The sequence below is a fragment of the Stegodyphus dumicola genome, chromosome 7, assembly GCF_044657685.1.
Source record: "Stegodyphus dumicola isolate Sdum_Otavi_A_Nest chromosome 7, ASM4465768v1".
Classification (NCBI taxonomy): domain Eukaryota; kingdom Metazoa; phylum Arthropoda; class Arachnida; order Araneae; family Eresidae; genus Stegodyphus; species Stegodyphus dumicola.
The window spans coordinates 130,411,921-130,437,476 of record NC_140774.1 but is presented as its reverse complement, the minus strand read 5'-3'; the positions used below and the strand labels follow the sequence as shown (position 1 = coordinate 130,437,476).

The 25,556-nt window shown below is 33.0% G+C and overlaps 1 protein-coding gene across 2 annotated transcripts in view; it reads left to right on the top strand.

Annotated features, from left to right (window-relative positions):
* Window positions 1-13,293: 13,293 nt before the first annotated feature.
* LOC118183052 (kin of IRRE-like protein 1) overlaps window positions 13,294-25,556 on the top strand; it is a 795,633-nt gene continuing 783,370 nt past the window's right edge. Inside the window, exon 1 of one of the 2 annotated variants that reach the window (XM_085820808.1) lies at window positions 13,294-13,457. In XM_085820808.1, the coding sequence (XP_085676934.1) occupies window positions 13,409-13,457 (49 nt within the window). In that variant the 5' untranslated portion in view covers window positions 13,294-13,408. The remainder of the gene's footprint in view (window positions 13,458-25,556) is intronic. The other variant, XM_085820807.1, reaches the window with a different exon arrangement.

The following is a 25,556-nucleotide window of genomic DNA, read 5'->3' as shown; positions in this document are numbered from 1 at the left end:
ATTATTATAAGTTTTTATTTAGTTTACTCATGACGTTTTTCGCTACGGATAAAAGTTTGTTATCGATTTTTAAACTACTTTCTGATAAGCTATCGTATTCAAATGTTGTTGTTTGTCTATGATAACATAATGCAATGAAGCTATCTTTTCAAAATTTGATTTTTAGCGTTTAACGAACAAAGTAAAATCTACAGAATTTTACTTAACATCGGTAGAGCAAATAAAAATCTTTTAAATGAAATTTGTATGAAACTTTTAACGTAAATTTTTAATTTTTGCGAATTTTAGCCCTCTTTTAAAACAAGAAGGATTAAAAAATATTAATTAGGGGATTTTCTACATTTAAAAAAATTATGCTATGGAGCAGAAGAGAAACTGTAGGTTCTTTCTCTTGCTTGGAAAACTGTTTCAAGTTTATTATGTCATTGCGTTAATGAATCTAATTTGTGCTTGTCCCAGCTGCGGCTGAGTGGTTAAGACCTATGAATACTGGTAGTTCAACCTGCTTTGTATTTGAACCCAGACAAACAAGGTGGCTCCGTGGTATGTTTTCGTAGATTTCGCCATATATAGTGCGAATACGTGCTAGTTTATTTCAGAATGCCCTCCACAAGGGCATCCCTCATCTTAGATAGATAACCCTCGTGGCTTCACTATATTCAAATTAACCTATTTGTGTTTCGATTTCTAGTAAGTAGGCAAAGGATATAAATCAGGGATCCAAGAGATTTGAGGTTAGCGCAATTTTTTGTTGTTTAGTTTCGTTTATAATTGTCTGTAATTGCTAACTCAAACAAGGACGACTGAGAAATTAGATTTACCCATTCCGGAAGGCTCGAAATTTGCTTATCTAAAGAGTCTAACAGAGAATAGTAATGTTTCCAAATTGATCTTGAATCAGTGAAAAATGTAGTATACACAACTGGATATGGATGGCAAACACACGGTAGCGAACCGATTGTTTTCAAAATTCGATTTAGATTTTGCTTTTTAAATTTTGTGTTTAAACGGGTTTTTCTCACATAGTTTAACAAACCAGTTAAAAAGTTTCAGAATTTTGCTGTTTGCACGATCGGACAGCGGGAAAAAATATCTTTTAAATTAAATTAATATATTTTAACGTAATTCCTGTTTTCTGACAAAATCCCTGATATTTTTTGACCCATTGACTAAACAGAACTGTTGTATGTAAGAGAGTGATCATTCGTAGTTGAAAAATGATTTTTCAATTAAATGATTTCATTAGTAACATATAACTGAGATAAAAATTATGAATTATAAAAAAATTGAAGTTTTTTTTTAAATAGACTTTTATATAAATTCGAATATCTATGCTATTAAAATCTGTGTGCGTCTGACTGTTTGTTTGTCTGTAGCATTTCCTCCGGAATGGCGGGAAATTAAGTTTCGAAAAAGGTACCCACGACTTTAAGCCGAGATATTAATTATAAACCCTGAAAAAGCTAATTTTCGCACTCATTTCTTCCAGTGGCAACAGTCTTGCCCGCTGGAGATAAAAATCTAGTTTATTTTCAAATGTGTTGCCACTGCTCGCTTTCAAATCGTAATTTCAATTCGAGTTTGTTAATAATAATTTCGTAAGTTTTACAAAATATAGTAGTGCCAAACATTTAATAAATTATTCCGGATTTCAAAAATTCGTGGGAAACCATTTCGACTATTTTCATTTTCGTACGACTTTAATCAGACGAGATATTAATTAAAATCTCTGAAAACACTAATGTTCGCACTCATTTTTCCGAGTGACAACAGTCTCGCGCGTTGGAGATAAAAATGCTTTATTTCGAGAAATATTGCTACCGCTCGCTTTCAAATTGTAGATGATTTGTTAGCGAAAAATTCGTGAGTTTTACAAAATATGAAATAAAATAGCATTACCAAATACTAATGCCAATAATAATACAACTATAATTACCAATAATAATTGACACGATATGTTATTGCCACGTTAATTCCTTACCGATATTGAAAAAATATTGTTATATTACATTAAATTTAAATCTTGATGTCATACTATTAACCTGAAGTGTCAAAAGTTTTTGTTTTTATATATTTGCTTTACAGGTGTACATAGAGCTCATAAATTTTACTTTGGTCGCAGCTAGTAACTTTGTATACAATACATTAAATTAATAGTTCATTTTATTTTCAGGTTTTCAATACATAGAACTTATAAATATTGCTTTGGCCGTAACCCGCTAGTCATAATATAATTATCAGCTAAAAGTAGAAAAATAATTTGTCATATATTTTAATGGGAGCAAGGGTTTAAATAATGCTCTTTAGAAAACTCATCTACAGTTTTATATCACGAATAATAAAAGTGAAAAAACAATGAAACTGCAATGTCAAAGCTATAAGCCATTAATTTCATAAATTCGTCACTGTGTTCGCACACTTTTATTATTCGTGATGCAAGACTGCAGATTAATTTTGTAAAGAGAATTACTTAAACTGTTGTTCCCACTAAACTATGGGATAAATTACTTCTAGTTTTAGTCCACAAATGTTTCGTTAGTTTTAAATAAAAGTTTATTTTATAAAATCTTTTTTATTCTTTTTTCCTTGATCACTTCGCTTCGGTTATGATTTTTCTCAACTCAGTTCATTTTTTGGTTTCTGATAAACCGAGTTTTGGCTTTCAAACATTGAAAAATTAAACTTTATTGAAAGCGAGTAATTATATGTCGTATTTTCTGTTGGCAGAAACAGAATTAAAGCTATTAATTCTTCTGTTCCCATAAACTAATCCCTTTAGGGAATGCCTTAGTAAAGCTCATTCTAAGAGAAACAAGTTCGTATTTATCTTTAAATAGAAAAAAGCAGGAGAACATCCATTCAGGCAATGTATTTGCCAAATTCGAATCCGGGTCGAACTACCAGTTTTCAGAAGTTTTATTCGATCAGAATATGATAATCACCTAATATGAATATGTAGAGAATTAATCAAAGAAACTTTTAAGTGTATTATTCAATAAGAAAATTCGACCTTTTTTAGTTACTCTGTTCCGTTCTTGTATGAGAATGAGAAGTTAGGTTATCTTTTAAAAAATAGCCCACCAGCGGCCGAGCGGTAAAGTCGCTGAACACTGGTAGTTCGGTCCGAGGTTCGAATCCCGCGAACGGGCTGGCTGCATGGGTGTTTTCGTGGTTTTCCCCATGTGTAACGTGTATACGAGCCAGTTTCCCTTAGAAAGTCCTCCACGAAGGCATCCCTCCCCGTAGGCAGATAGCCCTAGTGTGCTTTGCCATAATTAAATATACCAACACCAACTTTTAAAAAATAAATAGTAAGAAGCTGAAATTATCATTCATTTCCAATAACTCTGAAAATCGTTAAATTTTCCATCTGCTTTGTGAGCAGATCCTACAGTGCTTTGGTAGCAAATGTTCAGAATAATTTCTGACAATTAAGAGCTGTGGAATCTTAGTTTTAATACTCCATACTTTTTCACTGCAAATTTAGGATATAGGTTGTTTTTTAACCTTACATTTCTGTTAATAAAAATTTAGTAGCTCTAATAGCTGGATAATGATGAAGTTTTTTATCTTTAAATGCCATTATTTTTTTAATTTTGATCCTAACCTTATAATTTTTTAAGCATATCCAATAAACCATCATTACATTTTTATTTCTGCCTCGAATTCGAAGTTGATAATATTTAGGAAGAGCTAATTTGTATGTAATTTCTAAGACATTCATACTCATTAAGCCAAGAAATTGAAATTAATTAGCAGCTAGTGTTACTACAGGATAATAGATATCATTAAGCTAAATATTTCAGGAAACGTGCTAAATTCAGGCATCCGTTCAACAGAGTTTAAACTCTGAACCCGGCCCCGGTAATTCTTAATTTTTTTAGATTATAGGGTATTTTCTCTCTCCTTCCTGCATGCCTTCGTGGTGTAACGGTCAGCACGACCGGCGCGTATTCGAGAGGTCCGAGGTTCGAGTCTCGGCGAGGGCATTGTTGCTTTTACCTGTCTCCCGCATCAAACTAAACTAATGTCTCTACAAGATAAATCGTAATTCTAGCCAGGGCGCACCGGAGACATAAATAAGCGGGTGAAGTGTTTGTTTTATGTAACTAAATCATAATTTCCTTAGAAAATTCTTTTGATCTCGAAAGTTTTATTTTAAAATAAAATAAAATTTAAAATCAGTTCTAACTTGTGAATGCATGCTTTTTTCCTGGGAAACAAACCCTTAGACGGAGGTTGAGACTTTTAAGGAAAGAAAAACTCCCACCCAACATGTCAAAGGCTTATTCTTTAGGAAGCGCAAATGAATTTATGACACCGGGTAAATTTTCGTTTCAACTCTACTATCATCCCGTGGAAAAAAGAGACCTACAAAAATTTTGGAACGATCTAATTAAACACCGAGGACGAAAATTGTCACTTGTCAGTTTGTTGCCTTGCATTCGGGGAAAGTTCCCCCTCTCCCTTTGCTTTTTGCTTGCCAGCTAGAATTATATTGGAGGGAGTTCGTGGTTTGGTGGTCTGGGAAAAGAATGGTAGTTATGTCTATCATCTCTTGAATTAGTACAATATAGTACTTACTGCATATTCAGGGCTTAAACATAACAAGAGCCCGTTGAGCTTTTTTTAGTTTTAGAATGAAACTGTAATGCCAACGAGCTACGGCATTTTATTTTATCATATAATTACTTACCAATAATTTAATAAATTACTAAATTTTTATTTATCTCTTTATATTTTGTCGTATTTTAATTTTCATTAATTAATTCTTTTAATTATAAATTATTTTATTAACCTAAAAAAATTTAGCCCAAATGGGATATTAAAGTCTCGAAACGGGGTTTGCGTATTCCACTATAAACAGCGGTACCACTTTTCAAATTGTTGCCACCAAATATTATCAACCTGTTTTGATTTTAAAGAAATTAAGTAATGAAGAATTCTCATGCATATGTATGTATACATCAGGGGCGTCGCTACAGGCATGCCTATCAATTTGTATCTGATAAAAAATAATTTTTTGTTAAACTCTATCATAATAAATCCGTCACTGATTCACAAATTTTGAATCAGATATTCAAAACGAAGCGCCGCTGTCTACTTACAGTTTCAGTGCGTTTCTACGCATTCCTCGTCAAAAAAGGATTTTGCATGCTGAAGAATGTCAACATTCAGCTGACAAAATATTCACAACGTGCAAAACGGAACGTATCCCTTCATCTCCCCCCCCCCAAGGGAAATTCTTCACAAGGATAATATATGTAGGTATCGCGCTCTTGCATGCTATGGCGGCAAAGCTACAAACAGAGAAAATTCATTGTTTAGCATCGAATTTAGAGCAATTTATAGCTGTTTTTACAACATGTCAGCTGTCAGGTTTGCTTTGAACTACACGTTTTAAAGCTCAATTATTGCTTCTTTCAAAGTTCTATATGACAGTATAGTTATTATTTTGTAATATTAAGGAAAATATGTTTTCTTAAAATTTGAAGCAAAATACTAAATTCAACAAATTTATCTAGTTCCTACTTAATGTTAAAAAAATTCTCTCGGTTTATTTTCAATTGATTTGTAATGATAGAATAATTGCTTAGACTACAGATGAAATAACCAAATTCGTCGCTTCAATGTAATTCAACAGATGACAATTACTGCGCGGGCACTTTTTCGTGCACTTCAACGTCAGAAGTTATTGCGGGAAAAGAGAGGGATAAATACTTAATCAATCAGACTCGATCAACTCATGTGTGTATGCGGTGTCTCCGAACTAAGCAGAAAAGAGTGATTGTCATTTCGCTCACTGAAGTGGGATTTATGATTGCGTTTTAGTTACGCAGGGCCATAACCACAGCATAACGAATATCTGATTTAATTCTTTTTAATTTTTCATATCTAGGCTTCTTTGAATTTCCAAAAACAAATTCCATGTTTAACGGCATGCTATCTATGAAAACACAGATGTTCCTCGCATTGTGAAAAAGGACGGTATCTAGAGCCATCACATTTACGTAATAGAGTCCTCCACTCGAACATGTGTACCTGGAACCCAGAGTTTTGAATTTCCAGTTTTAAATTTCAAACTTTTTAAACTTTAATAAAATTATGATTAACAAACTAAACGATCTAAAAGGGAACAGCACTGTACGGAATAAAACATTTTTATCTTCAGTCCCCGGGACTGACTATCTTATATTCTAAAAATGCGTTGTTTTTAAATATTTTGTGATTTTGCTATTGAATGCAATTTTATGTGGGGTAAGAGCGAAAAACGTGATATTTAATAAATAAATATAACACACATAAAGTTAATAATAAAAAGACACAAAAAAAAAAAAAAAAAAAAAAAAGGTTTTGCAAGTTAAAGGAAACTAAACATCGATATGATGAATTGAGAAAAGACTGAAACAATTTTTAAAATATGCCAACACTTATAACAGTATTGGGAATACTGGGAACATATTTTGCTATCCTGCTTTTAAAATTTTTGTGATTAGGCTATTGAATTGTATATGGCGAAAGTGAGAAGAAAATTATGCTAAATAATGAAGCTAAAAAGGCAAAAAGAAATGGGTTCGCAGGAATGAATACAAGACTACAAGCTGAGCGAGAGCGTAAAAAATATTAACAAACGCTTTTGGATGACCGTAATTTTTTTTTCAATTAGATGTTTTTTTATTTTATTAGTTATATGCCCAGAAAGGCTATTAATTTCGTTTTGGAGTTTTGCGTCGAAAACTTTAAATATTCGTTTCACTTTTCAAATTGTTGCCACCAAATATTATTGCCCTGTGTTATATTTAAAGAAAGTAAATAATAAATAATCTGCATAAATGTGTGTACGTATGTATGTTTCTCGCATTGTGATAAAACAATGGTATATAGAGCCATTAAATTTTGAATAACGTACGTCTCCACCCGAACATGGGCATCTGGAAGCCCAAACTTAGAATTTGGAATTTGTTTTATTTTCGATTACATATTTTGTAACACTAACGAATTTTTGTTTATGATACTCAACGATTTCAAAGCTAGCAATGGCAACACTGTATGAAAAAAAATTTATGTCCAGCGCGCGAGACTCTGTATCGGAAATTCTAAAGATATGCTCATTTAAAAATTATTTTCCGATATTGCTCTTGAACTCAATCTTATGGTTTAAATGCGTAGAATATAATATTTAATTAATAAAGGTAACACACAGAACGTTAAAAAACGCCGTAATATAAAATATGAAAGCTTTCAGTTTTTTTTTAAAAGCAAATACGTAGTTTGCTGTACCGTCAGTCTGATGGGTGTAATAACTACACATAAATGTTTTGCTGCTATCCAGGTCAAAAGCAGTTTTTCAACATGTTCTATCTTTCCTGATCATTGTCTGGTAATCAGCTTCATCTATTTTCGCTGCTTTGCCAATTTAATACCGTCTTTGATTTTACAATCGTTGATATCATCCTATTCGGAATACGATACACATTAGGCAAGTCCCAGACGCTCATGTCATCATCACCCCATCCCCCGGCAATCGTTTATTGTACTGGCTCGGGTCTGTACCTTCGCAGTCTCGGCACCAGGAGATAAAAATAATGAGCCTGGTGATTCCAGAACACAAGCGAAGATCGTTTTACACGGTTGAACGTACGGGGATTAGAGAAAAATCAAAACCTGTGAAGAGAGAGTTAACATATCTGTAATCCGCCAGGTGATTGGCCCACTACAGGAAGCGATACAGCCTTTGGTGAGAAGAGAGGTAATATCTCTATATTCCCTTGGCAGTTGGTCTTCAAAGTATGGGTTTTAGCCGCCTAGTACTGGTAGGTAGCATTTTTCAAGGTCCTCCAGACTTTCATTCCTGCCACCGTGGTCTCTGACTCTGGGCGCTGGGCGTGGTGACCCCGGATGCCCAATTCAGCGGTAGTCTAAGAGAAACTAATTCTACCGTTTGAAGTTGGGACCCCAGGCGGTGGCATAATTTGCATTCTTCTTACCTCGGGGGGGGGACTTTTCAACTGAATTATCCACCTCTCCCCAAATACGGGGTTCTCAGTTGGGTCCAGTCCGTCTAGTGTTTAGCCATAGAAAGCGGAACACGTTTATAATTTGCGTCATATTACATAACATGCCACCATCATACTTTTCAACAATCTCTTTTTCATCATCATAGTGATCCTAACAATTTTCTTCGTTGTTTGACTCTTCTCATTAACTTTCATAAAACTAACTGGTAATGAATTTATAAAACTTTTGGGAGTAAAAAAGCAAAATTATGCGAAAAATCAACGTCATAGCTCGGATTGTTGGCTGAATATGAGTTGTTTACTAAATGGTTACGCCGGATATGCGAGCCCTTTAGTGAATAGTAAATTCTTTCTCGCGCCCAACATTCGCCAAAAACAAATAGCAATAAAACATTCACAGGGCTGATCCTACTTGAATATATAGCATTCCTGTTGTTATAACGATCGCCTAATCGTACCGGCGGCAGCAGTTCTAGAGTAGATGATAAAATGTAAAATTGTCTCGAAAAAGGTAAACGGGTGATCTGCATATTCGTCGAACGCACCCTCATCCGGGATTCATCGAACTCTAATTGTACTGCAAAAAGATATGGTGCACTAAACAAAAATTTTAACGTCCAAAGAGAACGTACACCGAGTTGGTCGTATTTCAAAGCGGATGTTTACCGAGGTATCACTGAATTGGTATCCATCCGAAGTAGTATTATTGGATAACGTGTTAGAAGAAAATAGAAAAAATATCATCAATATATAGAAAGATTAGTGGGACATTCTTTATGTAAGATTGCCCTTTAGTAAATACTTTGCATTGAAGCCTTTTATTATTCTTATCCAGTCCCACAATAAGTTCACAAAAAAAAATTATCCTCACTTCACTTACTTGATGAAGTATTTCTAAAATTTATTCCCACGGAACACTAACTATCACAGCCGTAGGAAATTATAAATCCAACATTTAACCTCATTTATTAAACTTTATTTCAACGAAGTGCATTGCGAAACGTGTAGTGTCAGTTTTCTCAAATTGAAGAGTCTGAAAAGAGTTTTAATTAGTTATATATATATATATATATATATATATATATGTAACTTGCTCGCATTCGAAGCACGCTTGAAAAGGCAACGCTCTTTGAATAACTGAAGTCCTTGGATACGATAGTATCAGGCGGTGCAAAATGCAGTGTTATAGCACGCAAATATTTCAGATTCACAAGCGCGATTATCTGAACTTCAACTTTTACTTCCTCTCCCTGTGACAAGAGGAGCTTATATCTCGAAAATTATGGAGTTCGAAATTGCGACGGAAATATAACATTTTATCGTTTATGAACTTGGTATCTTCTTTTTTTTTTTTTTTTCCACTGTGCAAGAAAGAAGGGCATGTCCAGTAACTGTATAGGCATACTTTGCTTTATTGAGATTCCATTTTATTTTAGTTCGTAACCAGTGCGATTTTTAACTTCTTCGTGTTTAGTTTAACGGCCAGCCGCCCAGCGGGTATACCGGTTCTTTCGATTTTAGTTTTCTACGACTGTTAAAGTTATCCTTTTAGAATCAGTTCGTAATTATAATCTGGTAAGGGCAAGGCATCAGAAGAAATCTTCCCCCCCCCAAAAAAAAATCAGATTACAGTTTACCGCCGCAAATAAGAATTTATCATTAAAAAATTTGTTAAGTTATAAAATATATTTTTAAAAATGTTAAACTTGATTGAAATTAAAAAGACATTCTTTGATCATAAGTTACATAGTATATGGATGTTCGAAACGTAATTTATTATTTATAATAAGGCTGAAATATTCTTAAAATTATCAGTTCGGTATATATTGTAAAGGAGATACGTTTTCAATCAGATGCATTCATTAAATATTTGAAATAAAGATTTAAATTATAAAAGAAATTCATTTATTTATTTCATATCGTTCAGTTTGCAGTAACTAAACATTAATTAAATTTCGATGACTAAACATTAATTCAATTTAATTGAAATTGATTATAAGTCATATTAAAGATATTATGCGTTGACGATTAGCAATACCTTAAAAGTCTGCTGCGAAGATAAATGAAGTCTTTTGTTTCGCGTAATGTAACACTCTTCTTTTGGTAATTACACTAAAGCTGCAAATATTTATGAAAGTTGGATTTATTATAAATTAAATGCATTTTAATTTATACGTTATTAAAAAATAAAATAAAGCATATTAAAAGTCCCCAACGGGGTCGCTTGGGAAATCATGAAATTTTAAAGAATGTCAGTGGTTATCAGTTGGTCGATAGTCGAATATGCAAGACACATTGATTGGCATATATGTCATTTATTACAAAAAAGTATTAATATTGTAAAACTAGTAATTTATTGTTTATTGATATAAAGCTATATCATGTAATAAAGAAGACATCATAGGAAATAAATATAAGGGAAAAATACACAAAAATGATTTAATGTATTTTAAAAATCGATAATGCTTTTTTAAATACACATATATAACTTAAAAGGACAATACAAAAATGCAAATTCGAGAACACAATCTCATACAAAGAAAAAAAAAAAAAAAAAGAAAGAAAGAAAGAACTCAAAACTTGCTTTGAAGATATACTTTTGTACCATATAAGCCATATGCAAAATTTAAAGAGTTTAATGTTCGCTTTTAAGACCTGAAAATTTATTTGCTTCAGCATGGCTCGTAGGACCATTGAACTACGATGCATTTGATTTTTATATTATTATGCAAGAAACATTGAAATATAGCTATTGAAACAGAAAACTTTGCACATTGCAAGAAACATCGAAATGTTCAAACCCAAGTCTTATTCAAAACACATGGGTAAGCTAATTTTTAGAATTTAAAAGTCATCCGAAGCAAATATCCCGAAGTAAAAGTTATACAGAATCAAAGTTTACAATTTTCCCGTCTTCTTACCTGATGGAAGCAGGTTTCAGCTAAGTCAATAATTTACTACGGAAAGAACTTGTTTATATTTCTAAAATTAAACGTAGCAAAAATATATTAAAATTAATAATAAAATTTTTAAAAAATCTGAAAACTTTCAGATGTTACATTACGCCCAAAGGGGCATTTATTTAACGCTTTGAGGGTTACCGTTATTTATTAAATATCACAATCTTTTTACTTAAGTCATAAAATTCAATTCAACAGCAATATCGCAAAATAATTTTAAAATGAGCATATCTTTAGAATTTCCGATACAGAGTCTCGGGCGCTGGAGATATTTTTTTTTTTTTTTTTCGTGCACTGTTGCCATTGCTCGCCTTGAAATCGTTGTGTTTGTAAATCAAAAATTCGTTAAAGTGTTACAAAATATGAAATTGATTATAAAACAAATTCCAAATGCCAAATTAAAGGGCTTCCTCGGTGGAGGATTACGTTATTCAAAACTGGATGGCTCTAAGTATCGTAGTTTTAACACAATGCGAGAAATATACATACATTTATGCAAATTCTTCATTATTTAATTTCTTTAAATATAATGCATTGCTCTAATATTTGATGGCAACAATTTGGAAAGTGAAACGGACATTTAAAGTTTTCGACGCAAAATGCCAAAACGAAATTAATAATCCTTCTGGGGTAACGCCCTTTGGGTTAAAAACAAAATAATAAAAAAAATCAAATAAATCATTTTTTCCCAAAGCTTTTGTTCGTATTTTTAATCAAATTATTAGCTTTAGCTTTAAGTTATTTATGTGCAATTATTTGTATTGTGATTATGTTATTTGCTGTATATTATACAATACACAACAAGAAAGAGACACCCAGACCTGACTAGCTGATGGCTTGCTTTAGCACAGTTAAACTCCCCAACCCTTAGAGGCGATCCAAAGAGGCACAATCCCCGGTCAACCCAGGGCGACAATTTTTGTTTCACTAAGTCTGGGTAAAAAAGTCACAAAGTTAATGGCAGACGGCTGCGCACCCACCCACCAAGGAAGCATAGAACACAGTTCGACATCGACTGTCCCCCAGAACTGATTAAGGGAAGCCAAGCTCCCACGGACAACCTTCAGTATCAAAACCATGTAACGTCCGCAAAACCAAGGAGCAAACAAGAGATCCCTGCCACACGGTTCCACCTGCCGAGCCTGAACCTACCATCGCATAAACGATGGTTCTAGTCACTGTGAAGACTGTTAATTTTTTCTCAGATGTCGAGTCCGTTTAGATATTGATCTAGCCAGACATCGGAATTGCTCCCAGTCGAACCCCGGGGTATGTATATTACACTGAAAAATGTAAGGAGGTCGATGAAGACCATTCTTTTAAAAGGGGTAGCTGAAAGAAAAGGGTTGGAAATCCCTGAAATAAAGCCTTTAAATTATTATAGAAATTAGTTTATTGCTTTTAAACCGTTTGGTTTGTTAATTTGTAATATGCTGATAAAGTTAACAAGATAAAGGCACCTAGAGGCAGAGGCCTTTACCCAAGCTGGCAATGGAATGAATATAAATTAAAGTCATTTGGTTACGCGTAGTAGTAATACCTGGTGATAGCTGCTTCTAGATTCTTTCTATTCATATTGCTTGGGAAATACTTTATATGCTAAATGAAAGTAATAGAATTCTTACAAAACATAATGAAAGAGATTGAGTACGTTTAAAAAAATTTTAATTCGTTTTCATATTTAATTTAAAATTTGAATATATTCCGGAATATACTTCACTGAATAGTTAGGGAAAATAGTTAGAACTGTTTATTCGCATTAGTAATAAAAATATTATTTAAGAATTGCAAATTTTTTCCTAATTTACTTAAAATATGTCTTACCGTTCAAAATTTTTCTTTACTTTTACAACTACGTAAATATCTAACTGGGACTTTTAGAAAATGTAGCTGAATTCTAAAATGCGTGTCCTGCTGAAATCACGCCTCTGCTGTATGCATTTCTAATGCTAAAAATATGCACTTATAAATTGCCTCATGCCGGTATTATAATTCGCCAAACTCCACATATAAAGAGGCTCTATGTAACAACCATTATTAACGAACCTACGTATTCTGTAACAACTTCCCTACTATCCTATTGACGCTACAGCAGAAAGCTATGTAATTATACGCATAGCAATTTAATTGGCAGTCCTTCTCGGCCTTTGCACCTTACTGTGAGCTCACATAGAGGTCGTGGCAATGCGACGGTATCTCAAAAGCAGCGGTTGAGCAAAACAATAACTAAAAAAATATCGAAACCACCTGTTTCCGTCTCGGGCCGCTAGATGGCACTAAATCGCCGCAGGCCAAAATCGCAGCCGTCAAATGGCGTTCAGTCGCGCTGCTAGAGTTGATATGCGAACGTTCTGCGTACTGGGTGTGCTTTTAACCGCAGAGTGTGGATTTTAGTGTTTGTGGAATTTTTGCGACACCTACAAAATCGAAATGTATTTCGGCATATTAGTGTGGATTATGCAGACGTACTGGATTACAGGTAGGATTAGCATTCTAAAGGAAAATTAAAAAAAAACAGTTTCGGCTGGACTTTTTTTGCGCTTTTTTTTTTCTCTCCTACTGGAAACATCTGTGTTTTGCTTTTTGAACGGCCGGTTTTTCGAATCGCGCCGTTGCGATTGTATTTGGATAAAAAGTGCAATTTTTTTCAGTTAACCGTTTACGGTATATATTAAATTCCTCAAACAGCCGTAAAATATTACAGGAACGCGGATACGAATTGAAATTATATTTCCTGTATTTAATTCGATATCTACTTGTTTTCAATTACGACTTTATTTTTAATCTATTTTTTGACTTGAAACAAGAAAATTATTCAGTACCTGTACGTTTTCTATAATAACAATATTTTATTTATGTAATAAAATAAATACATTTTCGGAATTCGATTTGTTAAAATAATACAAAATTATTTTTTATAGTCTTTCCAAATGAGTTTACGTATTCTGTTTCCGTGTATTTTGAATGCAAATCTCGAAGACATTACTGGATAAATTCTTTGTTTATATTTTTCAGTTTAATTTAAATTACAAACACGTCTGTAGATTCTATCGCACCCGAAAGCATATTTATGGCTCCTTCCTTTTTCTTAACGCAAAGCTATTCGCTAACTTAAACGCTGGTGATTGCATCAATTCTTATCTTCAATCTCTTCAAGGACGTTGAATATAAACCTTTCCGTGTTTTGTTTCTCTGCTGGGATGTTTCTCCGTAATAAATAGTTTGTTTAAATTCGAATAGTTTTAGGGGTATATAAATATTGATTTATGAGCCTGAGTTTAAACTATTATTTATGTTCAAAGTAATTCGCGTTTTTGTCTGAGCTGCTCTTAATGATTTCTTACGTGTTTGATTTCCAGCTGTTAGAATTTGGGGAAAAGCATTTGAAATAAAAAATTAATGAATTGCGTTTGCGATGTATTTTCAGTAGCAAGTAGCGGAAGTATGTTTCTAGTAATGCATTTCATTTTGTCAATATTGTATCAGCCTGTTATGCTGGCGCAGGGTTTAAGAATATTGGATTGTCGTATAGAATCTTCCTCAGTGGTTGTGGGGTGGATACTTTTGGCTAGCTTTGAATTATGTACATTTCAGGTTCGACTCCCATTTGCTGTCCCGTGCGATATGCTAGAATGTTTTACTGCTGTGGTCTCAAATTCAAACTGCATACGGGACGAATGCATGATTTGAAAACTGCTGTCAAAAATGTTTTTTAACAAAATTAAAATTTTTTATCAGCAAAATAATAAAAAAAAGTTTTATAAACAAAATAAGAAAAACGTTTTGCTCAATTAGGTAAATTTTAAATTTTGCCTGCTAAATATTTCTCAAAACATACATAACCAATAGTAATAATATCGCGGAGGAACAAAATTCCAATTTATATTTATTTTCTATCTGAAATCTAAAATTTGGTAACTACAAGGCATTTTTATTGGTTACGCTTTGTTATTCATGTATTTTGATAGCTAAATAATAAATTTTTATACTAATGTGCTTTTCAAATGGTTCTGATACGTTTAATTAATCATTAAATAAATTATTTTTATTTAAATTAAAAATAAACACATTATAGAAAATTTCTTTAGTGGGGCAGAAATTTTGTTCGACGCATAGATAAAAATGCATATGCTTGTATGTTAATTATTATTTCTTACCATAGCTTGACACTTGATGACATATCGATTCTGAAAAAAAATTGTAGTCTTGACGAGAAATCACTTGAGATTACCTTCATTGCAGGTTGTAGATGCTCATCGGTCAGTCGAGTTTTTTTTCTTATAAATTTTCAAATGTGAAAAAAAGTTGTTCATAGATATCTCCAAACAAAGCGATTGTTCTTCGTACAAAAATTCGTAATGAAGTTTGTTCATTTTATTTGACTAGTACGAATAAAAGTTTTACTGTACGTCAAGGTGACAAAATGAAAATATCCTGAGGTGGGGGTCTAATCTTAACGGATTGAAGGCGAAATTCTGCGTTGCTTCATTTTGATTTTCAGTGCGCTCTGCTAATAATATTAAGCAATTAATACATCATTATTAATAATTCAATAGAAATGTATTAATTATTCCGAATTATTTTATTATTCGTGATTTTTGTCATTGGTTTCATTATTTTTGGTGGTACAATTTTTACGCAAAATATTTAAATGAATGTAAAATGGCATACCTTTTAGCACCTGATGGTACAAATATTATTTTTATTCTTCTTTTTATGTGGTACAAAATGTTTAAAATATGAAAACACTAGGTTTATTCTGAATGATACATTTATAGTATATCATTTTACAATATTTATAATGAAACTGGAACAGGCATTAAAAACTTCTATTACAGTTTTATTACTTGAAAATTTAAGAATTGAATAAATATAAAACATTCATTGTTAAAATTGTTCGTATGTGAAAATTCTTTTATGTTTATGAATTTTTTAGAGCGATCCAACTTGTGTCGAGTAAATACAGAATTTTCATTTCATTCAAAGAATTTAGTGAAAATCAGTGTCTTGGAACTGTTAAATGATATCAAGGTATACCTAATTCCTTAAAGCCAGATTTACATTGTAAAGGTTGGGGAGACAATCGAACTCCAGAAAGATCCAGATACCTATGCCTGCTTTTTCACCTTTTGCTGGTAAGGAAAAGTATAAGGTGTCCCATGTAAAGCAGCGGTTTTTAACACTAGGTTTACGGGCATATTTGTATAACTGTACTTACGGACACCCATCAAATTGACAATACAGGAAACCACGTATTTTCTTTAAAAAAGAAACTGAAAGCTTTCAGATTTTATATTACGCCCAAAGGGTTTTTTTTAACGTTTTGTGTGCTACCTTTATTTATTAAATATCATGTTCTTCGCACTTAAAACATAAAATTCAACAGCAATATCACAAAGTAATTTAAAAAGAGTGTATTTTCTAGAATTTCCGATACACAGTCTCGCTCGCTGGAAACGCTGGAAAAAAAGGTATTTTTTCCCGTGTAGTGTTGCCATTGCTCTCTTTGAAATCGTTGAGTTTGTTAATCCAAAATTCGTTAAAGGTTTACTAAATATGAAATACATTGTAAAACAGATTCGAAATTTGGTCTTCTAGATGCCCATATTCGAGTGGAGGATTACGTTATTCAAAATTTGATAGCCTCTATATACCTTTGTTTTATCACAATGCGAGAAACATAAATACATTCATGCATATTCTTCATTAATTAATTTCTTTAAATATAATACAGGGCGATAATAGTTGATGGCAACAATTTGAAAAGTGAATCGGACATTTATAATGAACCAACGCAAAATGCCAAAACGAAAATAATAGTCCTTTGGATGAAGTTGCCTGTTTGGGCTAAAAAATACTAAACTGAACTAAACTAAAAGCTCTAACAAGAGGACTAAGGATACTCTGGTATAATGCATAATCATCGATATAAAAATTATTTGCAAAAGGTCATATACAAAAATATGAATATTTATATTCTCTTTGTATATATAGATTTATATCTTGGTTTAGTGCGAGAAACATTTATACAGATTCTTCATTATTTAATTTCTTTAAATATAATGAAGGGCTCTAATATTTGGTGGCAACAACTGGAAAAGTGACTCAGACTTTTATAGTGAACAGATGCAAAATGCCAAACGAAAATGAATTTAATTGAAAAAACGAAATTGATAGCCCATTAAAAGATTAATTTAATGTAAAAAACGCTTGTAATCTCAACATTAAAACTACCGATAACCATCATGTGTGGTAGAATTTGTAATACTGGTCTATAAAAAAAGTTAAGGTAGTTTTAATGTTAACAGACTTAGCACAGTAATCTTCGCTAGTACTTAACTATTATCCTCTAGCAGTTCAGTATCTCTTCTTAAATTACTCATGATGACTTAAGAAGGGTATTTCGTTAGAATAAAGTAAAACTAGTACTTTCTTTTGATATTATAATGATACTGCTAATAATCTAATACTTTAATCTACTGTCACTAACTGAAACGTTTTTTTAAAACTTGTTGACATTGAAAGAATTGAATTGACGAAATGACGAATGAAATTGACGAATTGAAAAGAATTGAATTGAAAGAATTGACGGGAGACTGCAGATCGTCCCAGTCTGGAGCCTAACGCCTTTATGTTTACGGTACACGTCTGACTAACAGATAATCACACCTGACGTATCCCTTGCTCTGGCGAACCGCAGTGCGTTGATATTTGGTTCGAAGTTATACAATGATATTTCCATTATACGTTTTAAATACTTTTACGTTTGTACCAGAAAAATAATTTCGTAAAATAAAAACTGGTTTATAACGATTAACTCTGAAACTAGCTGTCCCGTCATTTTGACGGGTATTCATAGAGATACGTTAGGCAGAACTCTGGTATTAAAGGGCTGAAGGGAAAATGAATTTGGGTATGTATTCGTCATTCATCTTATTAACATCTATAATTTCCAAAATAAATTAGAAAACAATAAAAATAATAGTGTTTTTTTTTTTGGGGTAGCTCAAGTCCGAAGTCCGTAAAATTGATAGGTCCCGTAAATCTGCTGTTAATATGCCGCAAAAAAACTTTATTTTTAGAAAATGGAAGCTATTTAAAGAAAGCAAATGTTTCCATTTAAGAATGTTGAGTTTGGTTTGACATGGCAACACTGCTAGTTTACCAATGTCATTTATGCAAAGGGGCGTTACGCAAAGGAAAGGCAAGTCTTTACCGTCAAAACTCAATGGAACGTGCTATGCACAAGCTGTTAGGAATTCCGTGCAATTTTTGGACGTGAAAATGCACTTAAAATGGAAGACACAGGTTCGACAGAAACACCACACGCTCTCAATCCATCCGGTCTGTTGAAAATGTCGCTTCTATGCGTGATAATGTTATTGAAAGTGCAAAAAATTCAGAACTTACGAGTAGAATCCGAGAAAGACTAGTAACGAAAGAACTTAAAGAGAAATTGTGTCATTAGCCACCCTCACTTGGCAGGTGTATGAAACACTGTTCAAGAATTTCATCGAAAGATTGCGGTGTGGCAGAACAAGTCGTGGAGGACATATGCCAGACATTATTTTTCATTCTTTAATTGGAACATTAATCTGTAAGTCTGTATAAAAGTATTTTTGATTTCCTAAAAACAAAGCATTTTATTGGGCATATTAAATCCCAGGCTTTTTCTGGAACACCCCTTAACTATAAAATTGGTTTTCTTAGAATGGCTGGATGAATGGTGGATTTTCTATCTCATAACCCGAAAAGTTATGATGCGGAAAACACATGGTTAAACTGGTTTCTTTTAGACCAGTGTTTCTCAACCGCCGGTTCGCGGACCGGTTCGGTTCGCAAGAAATATTTACCGGTCCGCGAAATATCCAGCTCTCTGTCCATAATCCAAAGTATCGTCGGCCGACAACCGCTGTTACAACAGCACCTACATTACAATAACAATAGTTTACTAGTTTAGAAAATAATATGATCGATGATTTATTTATGTGAAAAAATTGTACCAATGGGTCGAATTATTAAAGTTACCGGTCCGCGAGAACGTACCGAAATATTTTACCAGTCCTTGGAGTAAATCCAGTTGAGAAAGACTGTTTTAGACAGTTCTCTGCGAAAACATCACTCGTAAGAACTTTCGAATAGTGTGATTTTCTAACTTTCTTGTTTGTATTTTTAATGCAGTGTTTCCTTTTAAAATATGATAAGATTAATACACTTAATGTGATACGCAGTAATAGTTTTGTAATTTTTAAAAATAGAAATTTGAATTTAATGTGATTTTTTTTTGGCTATCAGAAAAAATTATAATGGTTATATAGCCTTTGATTTTTGGCAAATCAGATCAAGTATTTGACATCCAATGTCTTAAATTTTTTTTCAGAAAGAAAGAGAAAATTAGCTTGATTTTAATGACTATTGCATTTTTTTTTCTGTACTAAGTTACTGTAACTAAAATGTCCAAAGGGGCTTTGTCCCTGATTGACTATTGTTTTCGTTTTGTGATTTTGCGTCGAATCACTCTGAATGTCCGTTTCACTTTTCAAACTGTTGCCACCACATTTTATCGCTCTGTATTATATTTGAAGAAATTAAATAATGAAAAGTCTGCATCAATAGAATCAATATAGATTTCTCGCATTGTGATAAAACTACGGTACATAGAGCCATCCAATTTTGCATGACGTAATCCTACTGCGAATATAGTCATCTGGAAGTCTAAATTTGAAATTTGTTTTATTGTTGATTTCATATTTTGTAAAACTTTAACGAATTTTGGATTAACAAACTCAAAGATTTCAAAACGAGCAATGGCAACGTTGTACAGAATATCTCCAGCGCAGGAGGCTGTGTACCGAAAATTCTACAGATATGCTCAATTTAAAATTATTTTGCGATATTGATCTTGAACTGAATTTTATGGTTGAAGTGCGAAGAATATTATATTTAGTAAATAAAGGTAACACACGAAATGTTAAAAAAAAGTCCCTGTGAACGTAATTTAAAATCTATTTAAAATCTAACACCTTTCAGATTTTCCTTTTTTTTTTTTTTTTTTAGTTTTTAAATTATGACAAAATTGGATGTTGCATCTCTACGTTGTTCTTATTTATTACATAAAAGTTTAGTACTATATAAAATGTACCAGAAGTTTGCCTGAAGTATTCTCGGTGCAAGGACTTGAGTTTTCCATTTACGAACTCCGCAATGGCATCATATTTAGAGAATTTTTTTTTTTTTTTTTTTAAATTTTACGAGGATATAAGCACACAAATATTGCATACAGCAAACTGACATATAACTCACATAACTCACACATAATATCACACCAAATAATGCTGTTGTGGCTTATCTCACTTGTCTGACTTAATCAGAATAAGTTTGCGAAACTTATCGCAGCAAGGAACGCAAGACTGCCTCTGGCATGGGTCTTTAGCACCACATAGGTGATAGTGTGGCGACTTGCTCAGCTCCGTCTGAGTTTTGATGGAGACAGTCAGGGTTTCTCACCCCTTTTCTCACACCATAAAAAACACACAACAGGACTTTCGACTTGCCATGTAATTTGAATGCTTCATGGCGCACTTGCAAACATCCATGCCTTCTCCGAGATTAGAACCCGAGTCCAATGCTGTTATATCTAGAAGCACTAACTACTATACCAAACAAGTTAGCTCACTTCCTCATAGATTTTTAGCGCCAGATTCTGAAAATTTAAAACATTTTCTCTTCATTTTCCTCTTTATCAATGCAGAACGAGCTCCCGGTAAATTTTAATATATATTCATCTACGTAGTGATTGTTTTCATCTTACTACCAAATACCAATCCTCGCAAACTATCTGCGAATTTGACGCCGGATATTTTTCTTCTAACTGTGAACTTTATGCCAGCTTAATACAAGAACCTACAATCACAGCGAAGCAAAAGCGAACTGTGATTCAGTCTACAATTCTGCTGAGGCAGTTGCACATTAATCTTCTTTAATTATTTAATTATTTATGAATGATTTGAGGTCTAAGTAGTAGCAGAGACAATGATAAGAACGGGCTTATTCAAATTACAGGAAAATAAAAATGAAGATATCATTAGATATTGTGATGTGTATATTACTATACTATATTTCCGTTGGAATATTGGTTTCTTTAAAGAAATAATATTGTGATAGTTGCTAGTATTTCATCCAATGACTACTTATCATTTGCTATGTTCTTACTATAAGCGCGTCCTTCGTAAATTAATTATTCGTATAATTTTCCCTCTCTCGATTTTTGAAAAATTCAAATTAATAATAGTAGGGGGGCTACAAAAGGAAATATGATAATAACAGGATGAAACAAATCACGGACTTACTTCAGGAAAGAGCTCAAACTAACAGTGCGGTTCGTTTTCGATTCGTGTACATGTACAACAGCAATGAAAATTTAAAACCATTCAAGTTTCTTCCTACACCAATAATGACATGTAGGTAGAACTCTGCAATGAAGCTATCTAAGTGGCATTACGTGTTGATTATGCGCTCGATGAAGTTCCATATGGCGACACAATTTGTACCGAATCTTTCAAGTTCCTGTGCCCTTCGGTACGGCAGGCAGTTTTACTAACCACTATCTTGGTTGAGCGCTCGGGGGGTGCTTAAATAGTACCATTTAGTTTGTAAAGCAAAAGGGAGACTGTATAGTTATATAACCATTTCAGAAGTGTTCTTATTTTCGGCTTGCCACACATTTCGAGTGCCCTCATGCCGCACAAACGCTATACATTTACAAACATCTATGTCGTCTTCGGGATTCGAACCCAGGCCCTTTCGTACGATAGTCAGAGTCACTAACCACTGTTTCGTTTGGGCGGCTGAAAGACCATTTTCCAAGTGGCAACACATTTCTTCTAAATAACCGGGTTTTCTGAATTTGAAACATAAATGCCTTACGCTTTGTCGATTGGCAACAGATTGATTTTAAATTTCCGGCTTTCTTAATGAAAATTTTCTTAAGTTCACATTAAATATAAAATAAATTAAAAAAAAAAAACTAATTTGGAATTCAAAAATTCGTCTTTCGAGATGCGCGTGTTCGATTGTAATACTTTTTGTTTTCAAAATTTGGTGGTAGTAGATGTTGCCGTTCTTCCCCAATGTAAGGAAAATACGTTGAATACATAAAGAATCTTCATTATTTAATAATCGAGATGAATACGTTTACGTCTGAAAACAGTCTATCAAAAGTTAAAATTTTAGAAAGCTAAAACTGTATTCAAATTTTCAGGTGCGCGGTGCGTTTCAGGTGCTTGCGTAATTTAAAGATTAATTGAAAACTCTTTACTCTTGTGATGTTATATTTAAATCCTTCAGGTGCATATATCAGTTTAATGACCATTATAGAATTCTTTCGCAGAATTAATTAATTTTTATTATCGTCTGTTCATGTGAAATATAATTTTTCGAGTAATAACCAATATGTGAATAAACATGGAAGAAACTGTTTTTCTCTTTCAGTATTCCAAACAATTTAGTTTAATTAAGGAAACTTCTCCACCCATTTTTTCGTCGTTGATCGTCTGACGATCTGTTGAAACAGCTTTATTGGGACAATTAAGTGGCAGCATTCATGAAAAGTGCGCAAACATTTTGTGGTGAAAAATGGTGATTTCGAAGTCACTAGTGTCGCAACTGTTTGCTTTTGAACTGTTTTTCCCTAGACTATAATGGTTACGTTAAATTAGCTGGTTGTGCACAGCAAAAATGTTGCAATAATTAATTAAAAACATTTTTAATTGTGTGAAATATATTAAGAATAGTCTGTTGTTAGTAATAGTTAGATTATTCTTCTACATCTTGCACAGAATTTTAATTGCCTGGGGAAGATTTTTAAATGTCTGTAAAATGTTTTGAATAGTTTGCGAATTGATTATTTTTCAATAATTTTTGTAATATCCTCAATTTTAGACTGTCTGAAGTTCATAATAATACTGCAATGACAAAATAATATATCAGCAATTATATGTATGTTTTTTAATTGAGTAAATTAAAATATTATTTGTTGATCTGTGAAATAATTATATCTGAACAGTTTATTTGAATTTTTCATTAATTAGGTATGAAAAGATGAGGAAAAGTGTACTTTTAGTGTAAAATTAGATACAGGTTATATACCGTATTTCCTTGCGTTTTTCCCCTTCGAATTTGTTTTAGCCCAAGGTTTTGAAAATAAGTATTCACCTAATTTTAAGCTTCTTCAAGAGATTCAGAAAGCCAGCTCCCTTAAATTTAAAAATGGACTCATGAATTCGTCCACATAGTGGTTGTTTTCATCTTACTAATTTGCTCGTGGATTTTAGGTGCATAGATTCTAACCAATGAAGCTGTAATAGTGAAAACTTCAAGATAAGACGCAAATCAATCGTCAAGAAAACTTCAAGATAAAACGAAATTCAATCGTCAAAGTTCAGTTCAAGCGAGATTCAGAAATCCTGGTTCTTCTGAGTTTTTCAAAAGAGAGAGTAATTGAACCTGGTTTAAACGTTCATCTTTTATTTGGCCCAAGACATAGGGAGACATACACGATTCTTCGACGATACACTACACTTACGCTCTACATCAGAACACTAACTGTAATCGGTTATAGCAGGGGTTCTTAAACTTTTATAGTACGCGGCGCGCTTATAGTTTTGCTGTTTACAAACTGCGAAAGACGGCTTGATTACAGCTATTCTCATTTCTTGCTTCACACTGATTTTCGAACGATATTTGTTCTTTATTAGATCGACAGCTGAAAGTCCAGCTTCACGTGGATACTATGTCGTAAAGGGAGAGGTTTAGAACTCAGTCAAAATTCAATTTTGATTGAAATCCAGAACGTCATTAAATCTAAGCTAGCAATTTTTTTTTCCAACCTGTTGTCGTAAGATAGTTCAATTAAACTCTCTTGGTCTTGCGAAGAAAATTCCTGGAGAGCTTGAGAATGAAAAGGGTCTTGGATCAAAACATAAATTACTCTATATTATTTTCCGCAAAATATTTTGCGAACCAGTCAGGGAGCTTGGTTCAATACAAAGAGAGCAATTTCTGTAGAACAACGAATCTTTTAATAACTGTGTATTTTTACAATGCAGAAAAACAATTTTGAGCTCACCCGTCATTAAATTTTCGTATCCACAACTGCAGCGTTTTCCTAAACGCTGAAATCTTTGCTACAAGTTTCAATATGTTCTTACAGTGTCTTGTAGGAATAGATTAAAGATATTTAATTTGTCAAATATGTCGCACTAGAATCATAGTTTCAGCAAAACGTCTGGTTCGACAAAATACTTAGCGATCGCGCAGGAAGTGGATGATTTGCATCTTTGGCAACTGTCAGTTTTAAAGATCGAGTTCATTTTCTCTATCAACTGACCATTGAGATCTTCATCTATACATTGAATTCTTCGACTAATAACCTTTCTCTATCAACTGACCATTGAGATCTTCATCTATACATTGAATTCTTCGACTAATAGTGTTATTGGATTTTTTAGAAGTACCTTAGAATTGAGTTTTCCCACATCTTTCCTTATTGTAATATTAAGCATAACGACAATAGCTGGTAGAATAAGCTCTTCTGCGATACTATACGGGTTTTTAGCCTAAAGGCCGTTAGCCCAGAAGGGCTATTAATTTCGTTGATTCACGATAAATGTCGGTTCACTTTTCAAACTGTTGCAACCAAATGTTACAGCCGTGTATTATATTTAAAGAAATTAAACAATGAAGAATCTCCATAAATATATGTATGTTTCTCGCATTATCATAAAACAACGGTACCTAGAAGCATCTAATTTTAAATAACGTACGTTTTCACCCGAATATGGGCATCTGAAATTTGTTTCATTATGTATTTCATATTTGGCAAAATTTTAAAGAATTTTTTATTAGCAAACTCATCGATTCCTAAGCCAGCAGTGGCAACACTGTACGAAAAAAAAAAAGGCATTTGTATCTCCAGCGCGCGAGTCTGTGTATCGAAAAATTCTAAAGAAATGCTCATTTTAAAATGGTTTTGCGATATTCCTGTTAAACTGAACTTTATGCTTTAAGTGCGAAGAACATGATATTTAATAAATAAAAGTAACACACAAAACGTTAAAAAAAATCCCCTTTGGGCATAATATAAGATTTGAAAGCGTTCAGATTTTTGTTAATATTTTATTTTGTTTTGCACTTCGCCACTGTGTGCTCTGCTTTGAAAGACGCTAGCTGTGCATTACTTGGAACTGACACTTGTTAAGTGAACTCACTGCTTTGCTTACGTAAAATCTTGCAACTTCCTACTAAAAAAAAAATCACAAGATTCGTCGAGTTAGGGTAAATAGTCTCGAGATGTCACTTTACCTTACTCGGAAGCATACTTTTGAGTGCAAAGATTTTTTTAAACAGACAAGACATTTGTCATCGTTGTTAACTTCTACAGAAGTAAAACCAAAATCGAAATAACTTTCCTTCTAAGTTACCAAATTTTCGCTTCTTTACTCCTCCGGCAATTGTAGATGTTTTGTCACTCAAATTTGAACTATCGTTTGTTTGCTTAATGAAAATCGTTTCATTTTGT